Source organism: Sciurus vulgaris (genome assembly GCF_902686455.1).
Source record: "Sciurus vulgaris genome assembly, chromosome: 6".
Taxonomy (NCBI): domain Eukaryota; kingdom Metazoa; phylum Chordata; class Mammalia; order Rodentia; family Sciuridae; genus Sciurus; species Sciurus vulgaris.
This window is the reverse complement of record NC_136466.1, coordinates 1,725,516-1,733,739: the sequence shown is the minus strand read 5'-3', so window position 1 is coordinate 1,733,739 and position 8,224 is coordinate 1,725,516. Positions and strand designations below refer to the sequence as shown.

The following is an 8,224-nucleotide window of genomic DNA, read 5'->3' as shown; positions in this document are numbered from 1 at the left end:
GGCTCTTCACGTCCCTCCTCTGCTCCCTGCAGGAAGGGACCAGGCTGGCACAGGCCTTCAGGTCTGCTCAGAACCTGAAAGGTCGACTTGCCCAGGGTGGAGTGTTGATGGACTACCTGGTTTGATTTGTGTTTAATTCATGACACTCTCTGTCCACTCTGGCTCATGGCACCAGCCTAGGCAGCTAGACTGCCTGCTGCAGCAGAGCCCTGTGCCCTGGGGAGTTTCTGGCTCCCGTTAAGTCTCCCTCTCTTCCTCTGTGGGGTGGGGAGGGTCCTCTCATATTTCACGAGGTGTGGGGGAAAGTGACCTCATATTTAGGAGTCACCAGATCTCTGTGATTACCATAGAGCTGCAGCACATCCTCAGTTAAAGTAATGTTTCAGGTGCTCAGCAGCTTCACGGGGCTCCTGGTCACCAGGTGCACAATGTCAGACTCTCCAATGTCAAAATGGACTGTCCAAGCGGCCCATATGGTCATATATTTGGTAGAATGTTATTTAACTGAAATGGCTGTATGTGCATGATCTAACTTCAAATTTAAGATTAAAGTACCTTGGGAGACATAACTTCTAGTATTCTATAAACCTGTTCATTTTTCCATCTTTTCTATTAAAACCTGATAAATTAATTATTGCGTTTACTCACTTCATCGGGTCAATCAGTTCTGTGTTAATAATCCATAGTTTTCTGCTGTAAGAGGGCAGATAAAAGCCCCTGATCCTAAATATTATTTCCCTGTTGATGCTTTTCGGCTGCTGATTTCTGGATTGCTCCTCACAGCCGAGAGCTCTGTGGTTGGACCAGGCCACGGGCCAGAGGGCCATCTCCTTTGCAGGATGCACTGCCCAGAACTTCCTCTACCTGACCTTGGCAGGGGCAGAGTTCTTCTTCCTAGGACTCATGTCCTATGACCGCTACGTGGCCATCTGCAACCCTCTGCGCTACCCGGTCCTGATGAGCCACAGGGTCTGCCTGCTGATCGTGGCGGCAGCCTGGCTGGAAGGGTCTGCGGATGGCTTCCTGCTCACCCCCGTCAGCATGCAGTTCCCCTTCTGCGCCTCTCGGGAAATCAACCACTTTTTCTGCGAGGTCCCCGCCCTCCTGAAGCTCTCCTGCAGGGACACATCAGCAAAGCTGAACCAGACCACTCTTTGTTCTCTGCACCCCAGAGGGAGGCTGGGATGAGAGGAGCAGGCCTGTGATGACACCTGGAGAAACGACCCCAGCCTCTCACCTGGGAGAGGACACACCTGCTGGCCAGGGGGCAGGGCTTCCCCAAGGCCCAAGGTAGACCAGGTGGATTAATTGACAACCCAAGACTCCTCCTGGGGTGTGGGATCCATGGTTAATGAGAAGCCTCATCCCCACGCCGAAGCGTTTAAAGAGTCAGCCGTTCACTATTGCCTTTGTAAGCCTGGGACTCACCTGCTTTGAGGTAGGACCTAAAATTTTCATGAAAAACAGAGAACACATTTCCCAGATTCTGGAAGTCACCTCTGGGCATCTCCCTGTAACTGTGAGAGGCCAGTTTGTCTGATGATGGCTGAGGGGTGATCTTCAGATGCAGAATGATGAACACATACATTGACTCTGCAAGTAGAACATCAAAAGCGAGATGCTTTACAAGAAACCAGAAATAGGGAGCCTGGTAATGGTTTGCAAGGGTGTGAACAGATTTGCTGAAGAGAAGTGTTTGTAGGAGCTGCCATTTGGAAGAGTGTGCTGGGAATTCTTTCTGAGGGGTCTCAGTCATGACTCAGTAGGTGGCAAGGGTGCATCTTATTAACGGCGCATATTGTTGCAAATGTGGAAGTCAAAGACGCCCCCTTGCATGTAGTCAGGAGCAGGTGAAGGTTCCCTGCAAGTTTGGGAGGAGATTACCATGTTGAATGTCTGCATGTTTTTATTGCCCCCTCCTCTTTTTCTTTCTCCTTGAGACAAACACATATGCCTTAAAGAAAAGCCTTTCGTTCAAAAACAGATAATATCCCTCAAAGAACTCCCCTGGAAGCCACCCAGCATGGTGTATGAAAGCCCACTGGACTGAGACTGAGGCAGAGGGCTGGCTCATCTATGTTGGAAGCTTAGATTGTGGGTGTAGTTGTGAGCCAGTCGTGGTCTCTGTGTCCATCTCCATTCCTGCTGGTGTTGTGGAGTTGTGTCCTCCTCTCAACCTCCGTTTCCTCCTCTCAACCTCCATTTCCTTCTCTGTGGCATTAGTAGGGGGCTGGATGAACCACATATCAGATCCTTCTCTGGCATTATGGGTGGCTGGGTGGACCACACACCAGCTCCTTCTCTGTGGCATTATTGGGGGCTGGATGGACCACATGCCAGATCCTTCCGTTCCTCTTTCTGCCACTGCTCTGAGGCATGTCTCTGGGCATTGACTCTGTGGCCCCCTTCTGCCGTGGCAGCTGGCAGTTGAGTGTCAGACCCTTCACCAATGCTCCAGGAACCAGGGTGACTTTTTTCCTGATTCTTTGATAAAATTCATTTGAGGTAAATTGGTATTTGGCACTAAAACTCATAATCATCCTAATGAAATGATTCCTGGCACATTAGTCTTCAGTAAATACTACACACATTTAATTACAGTGCCAGGTTTTAACATAGGAAAGGTTCTTTATTCTTCCTCGTGCTTAATTTTCTACTTCACAAATCTCTAAGTTGAGTGTGGGGATAGAGATGAAGGCAGAGACCCTCTAGTAAACGCAGCAGGGCATCTGGGAACATGATGCTGAAGTCCAGGGATGCCGTGGAGGGAAGGAACCAGTCCGCACAGTGGAAAGCAAGAAGCCACGCAGCTTTAATCTCTGCTGGGGTGTGCTTGGAGCACTGTCCCCATGGGTCCTGATGGTAAGCACAGACAAAGGACCATGGGCACAGTGGGTGGAGGAGTCTAGAGGTCACAGCCCAGGGAGGCTGTGAGAGTTTGTAGTGTTGACCACTATGATGATACCACAGGGTGCCGCTCTGCAGTAGCCATTTGCACGCTGCTGCTGCTGCTGCTGCTGCTGCTGCTGCTGCTGCTGCTGGAACCGCCCACCTCTGCACCTGTTTCTAGGTATTTCGAGTGACAGCCTCCTGGCTGTCCAGTCCTCTGTGCCTCCAGCTCCCCACCTGCTCTGCAGTTGGGGGTGGCCTGCTGCCATCCTGGTGCTGAGCGTACTCTCTGAGACCCAGCTCTCTCTCCTTTCTCTCAGGCTCGAGTCTTATTTCAGACCATTCCCACATCTGGGGGTCACATTTTCCCTAACTGGGCTGGCCCGGCCTTCTCTTGGAGTGTGGGAAATGCTCCACAGAGAACTTCTCCCTCACTAGCTCTTCACATGCTTGTGCTTGAAGGGCATTTGGCCTCCCGCCGCGGGGAGGTCAGGTGCAGCCTTGTGCATGCTGCAGCCAATGGGCGGCGCCTCCCTCCTCACTGCGCCCCACTCCTGAGAGTCATCCAGTGCGGGACAGCTCCGTCTGTCCCCTCCTGCCTCTCGCCCTCCATCTCCGCACGTTCAAGTCCTGATTGTTTTATGAACTCTGTCCAGAGCAGCTGCACCCCAACAGGCTGTCCTAGGCCCACCTTCCTCATCTGGAAGCAAGCCTGACTTTCAGAGCCAGAGGACACTTTGATCAGGAGTTTGATGCCACCATTTACAGCAGGAAATCTGAGGACGTCCAGGCCACCTTCCCGGGGCATCCTCGGTTCCCAGCACAGCTGCATGGCTGCCCGGTGGCCTCATTTCTGCGCTGTGACATGTACTTACTGACAAAATGCATTTCACGTCTCCGGAAGGCCCCACGTAGGCTCACAGTGACCTGCCCTCTGAGGACCTCTGCAGGCCACTCTGTCCAGCCGGCTGCACCCGGGGCAGCGTCAGGGCTCCTGTTCTCTGTGGCCCACACCATGCTGGTCATGGTGACTTGAGCACAGGTGTGGGGCAGTGGGTGCACCTCTTCCCACTGGGGGTGTCGCAGGAGCCCAGCTGGCTGGGGGCGCCCTCCTGGAGAGCAGCCTGGGGTCACACAGGACACTGACTCTGGCCCTGCAGCTCTGGTGCTCCTGGATTCCTGGGAAGGTGTCAGAAAGGACAGGCCCAGGCACCTGCCCCCGTGGCATGTCCTCTGCCCTCACTGGGGGTCTCTTCACAGGCTGCTGTGAGGGGCAGGGACTGTGCCTGGTCCTGTGGCTTCTCCAGAGCAGCCCAGGGCCTGTTGTCCCAGATCCACAGCTTCTCCTGCAGAGACTGCCCCCCTCCTGGCAGGCTGACCACAAGGGACGCCAATCCTGTCACCAAGCCCAGCCATCCCGTCCCTCTGCAGCCACAGGGGCAGACTCCAGGTCCAGAGCCCTGTCCAAGTCCTCCACCTTCGCCGTCCTGCCAGGTGTTCATGTGGTGACCCTGGGTGGGGCTGCCAGCAGTCCTGGGGGCAGTATCCTAGGTGACGTTCCAACCAACTGAAAAAGGGCACTTTCTGCCTTGAAAGGCCTGAAGCTGAGACCTTGCAGATAAGAGGTCTCTCTTCATTTTATTTTACATTTTTAGAAAAACAGGTGGGCCAGGGAAATCGGAGAAAGCCTGAGGCCTTGAGAGGGGACCCGGGAGTGGAGGAGAGGGGGCCTGACAGGGCGGGATTCAGGGTCTGGGGTCCGAGAAGAAACCCAGTCCTGTGTGTGTTGAACAGCAGGGTCACTCCAGCATGAGAGGTGGGTGCTGGGACCCAGGTGAGCAGCGGAATCTCAGGAAGTAGCGTTCACAGCACAAGCCCTGGTTTAGCTGCTCTCAGAAAGTCACTCTCTAGGGCTGATGAAGGCTTGTAGGGTGGTACTACTTACAGAGTGCTCCTTACACACTCACACACACCACACAAACACAGCACCTACAGCACACACGTGCAGGTACTCCAAAACATAGACACACTCAGGCACGCACAGCACACACGCCAGCAAGAAGGAATTCTGCACACATGCCGTGACCACACTGCACACACCACACCCAAGAGCACACACACTGCACACGTGACCATGCACACACACAAACACACTCGCCACACAAGCACACCACAGCACACACTCACAGGCTGCTTACACAATGCTCCCAGTCACACCCGCAAGCAACCCGGGCTGGTACTGGGGACGGAGGGGTCCAAAGGGTCTTCCCTGTTCAGTGTCTGTGTTCTCGCCGTCCACGTCCCCCAAGGGAGGACGCAGCAGCTGGCAGTTTTCCACTCCCAACAGGGAGACAGAGGCAGTGAGGGCGACTCTCTTCCTGCTTTCAAATGCCATGCGATGCCTTAGCTGATCTACCTGAAGCACAACTCTGGGGCCCCTGCTGTAACTCAAAAGCAATTTGTTGTTTTCCAAAGGAATCCAGTTAACTTCTTAGGCACTTTTCATTTTTCACATTGTTTCTCACTTCAGTTCTTGAAAACGTGTTCGTCAGCTGCTTTTGTGGCACCAGCCGCTGATCCAAAGCAGCCACGGTGCATCTGACGGGGGGACAGGGTGGAGGTATCTTCCTGCAGGAGTCTGTTCATCCCCCACAGTGGTTCAGATGCCCCCAAGTCGAGCGTTGGTTACGACCTACCCGTGTGCGTTCTCTGGTTGTGGTCTGGGCTGCGGATATCACAAGGAAGTCCTCCACATACTGTTGAGGGATGAGGGATCTGAACCTTGTCCAGCCTGCCAGGAGTCACCTCTCATCTCAGGGGTCCACTCTCCTCCCTGCTGGATGAGCTGTCACACACTGAGCCTCAGCTCTGCCCAACGCTAAGCTGCTCTCACTCTCTCCCTGGAGCATCCTCACACATCTGCACTGTTTCTTCTACTAAGGTCCCATCTGTGGTGAACTCTAAGCAGAAAAGTTCCTCTATGCTTCTCTTATTCTGGCTCCAGGCCCAGGGGGTTATTTCTGCTTGAGGCTTCAGAGCCTGTATTTCTAACTGTTTTGCAGTCGAATATCCAGGTGTACGTTATAGTACTGCTGGTCAACTCTCTTTGCAGAAATATACTTCTCCAGAAATTCTGTCACAAAAATTGAGAGGCCCATTTTGTTCTAATGGTAAAATGGACAATTTATTTCTCCATATCCTTGAATATATCAAAGAGGGATGCACTTTCACAATACTAGAATAAAAAGCATCAGGACTCCTTTGATTAATTTGAAGGAGTTTCAATTCTGCTGTGTGTTTTTCACTCTGGATTTAGGTATTTCTTTCCCATCTGTGCTTATTTTAACTTATAAACATGAAGGGTCAGGAGCACTGCAGAGAAATAAATGTAAGGCTAGAAGACCTGGTTGACCAGGGCTCCTAGGACAGCCTCTCCTTCTGAGGGGTGCTTGCTACCCCGTCAGGGAGTCTGCCAAGGCTCAGCTGGACAACACTTGGACAGCAGCTTAGGCCATCTCTGCCTGCTGTGGTCAGTACTGAGTCATAAAATTGCAGAGACTCCATGGTGTCAGCCAGAACAACTCCAGTCAATGACCCAGAGCCCAGTTTGCTGAGCAGAGTTCATGGTGGTCCTCACTCAGCTCTGGCCTGAGCTGTCCTGCAGAATGAGGGAGCCAAGTGCCTGCCATGGCCCATGCTAAGGCCTGAGCTCCCTTTGCAGCACAGGTCTGACCTCAGGACAGTGGACCTGACCTCAAGTCAGGTGACCAGAATTACCCTGCTAACTTCTGATGTCCCAAATGTTCACAGTGCTGTGTGGTAATAACAGCAGCCCCCAAACCAAATGTGTCCAGAAAGCTCGGCTCACGTTCATTTCATACCGATTGCAGGTTTCAGAGGGGTATCTGCACCTGGCCCTGACAGTGTGGTCATCTTAATGGCAGAGGGCAGCTTAAATTCAGTAAACTCAGGTACACTGTCGGTGAGACAGTGTAGTGGTTAAGAGGCAAGTGGCTACCTCAGGAGGCTTCCAATCCAGAGTGTAAGATCATAAAATGAATATGGAAGACGATGGGAAGCAAAGGTAATGCAGACCCTGAAAGATCACGACATTTCTCCCTCGCTCCAGCCCAAGCGGCATAGCTTCTGACGACCTATCCCAAATGACAGAGCTGAATGAGAGGTCAGTGTATCTGTGCAGCCACGAGAGTCGTAGTGCTGAAGCTGGGCTTCAGATGGTTCTGAAGTCCGGCTTCTTCCCTGATCCCCCGCTGCTTCGGCACGCTACTGGTGCTGAGTAATTGTCGGACAACCTGTTAACCCCCAACTCTCCATCTCACAGCCCAGGAGCTGCTGCCACCTGGACATGGAGCCCACTCTCCATAACTCCACTGACTTCCTCCTCCTGGGCCTCATCCCCTGCCCGGCACTGCCTGGGCTCATCTTCACAGTGGTGTTTTCCATCTTCACAGTGGCCGTCACCACCAATGTGGTCATGGCTCTGCTCATCCACATGGACTCCTGCCTCCACACACCCATGTACTTGTTGCTGAGCCAGCTCTCCATCATGGACACTGTCTACATCTGTGTCACTGTCCCCAAGATGCTCCAAGACCTGCTGTCCAAGGAAAAGACCATTTCCTTTCTGGGATGTGCACTTCAGATCTTCCTCTACCTGACCCTGATCAGAGGTGAGTTCTTCCTGCTGGGCCTCATGGCCTATGACCGGTACGTGGCTGTGTGCAATCCTCTGCGGTACCCGCTCCTCATGAACTGCAGGATTTGCTTGATCATGGTTCTGGGCTCCTGGGTTGGTGGCTCCTTGGATGGATTCATGCTGATGCCCGTGACCATGAGTTTCCCCTACTGCGGGTCCCGAAAGATCAACCACTTTTTCTGTGAGATCCCAGCGGTGCTGAAGCTGTCCTGCATAGACACATCTCTCTACGAGACCCTGATGTACGCTTGCTGCATGCTCATGCTGCTCATCCCCATTTCCATCATCTCTGTGTCCTACACGCGCATCCTCATCACCGTCTACCGCATGAACTCTGCAGAGGGCAGGCGCAAAGCCTTCGCTACCTGCTCCTCCCACATCACGGTGGTGAGCATGTTCTACAGAGCTGCCTTCTACACGAACGTGCTGCCCCATTCCTACCATATGCCAGAGAAAGACAAGGCTGTGTCCGTCTTCTACACCATCCTCACCCCCATGTTCAACCCCCTCATCTACAGCCTGAGGAACAAGGAGGTGGCCTCAGCTCTGAGGAAAGTGCTGGGGAGATGTGCTTCCTCCCAGAGAATAAGAGCAGGGGACCTGTCTAGGAAATACTAG

General features: G+C 53.0%; 1 protein-coding gene across 1 annotated transcript; it reads left to right on the top strand.

The window, feature by feature from the left end:
* Positions 1–903: 903 nt before the first annotated feature.
* Positions 904–8,224, top strand: LOC306663323 (olfactory receptor 2T2-like; the record flags this gene model as incomplete). Its single annotated transcript, XM_079143734.1, has 2 exons — positions 904–1,092; positions 7,232–8,224. The coding sequence occupies 2 exons, from the start codon at positions 904–906 to the stop codon at positions 8,222–8,224; spliced, it is 1,182 nt and encodes a 393-aa protein (XP_078999860.1).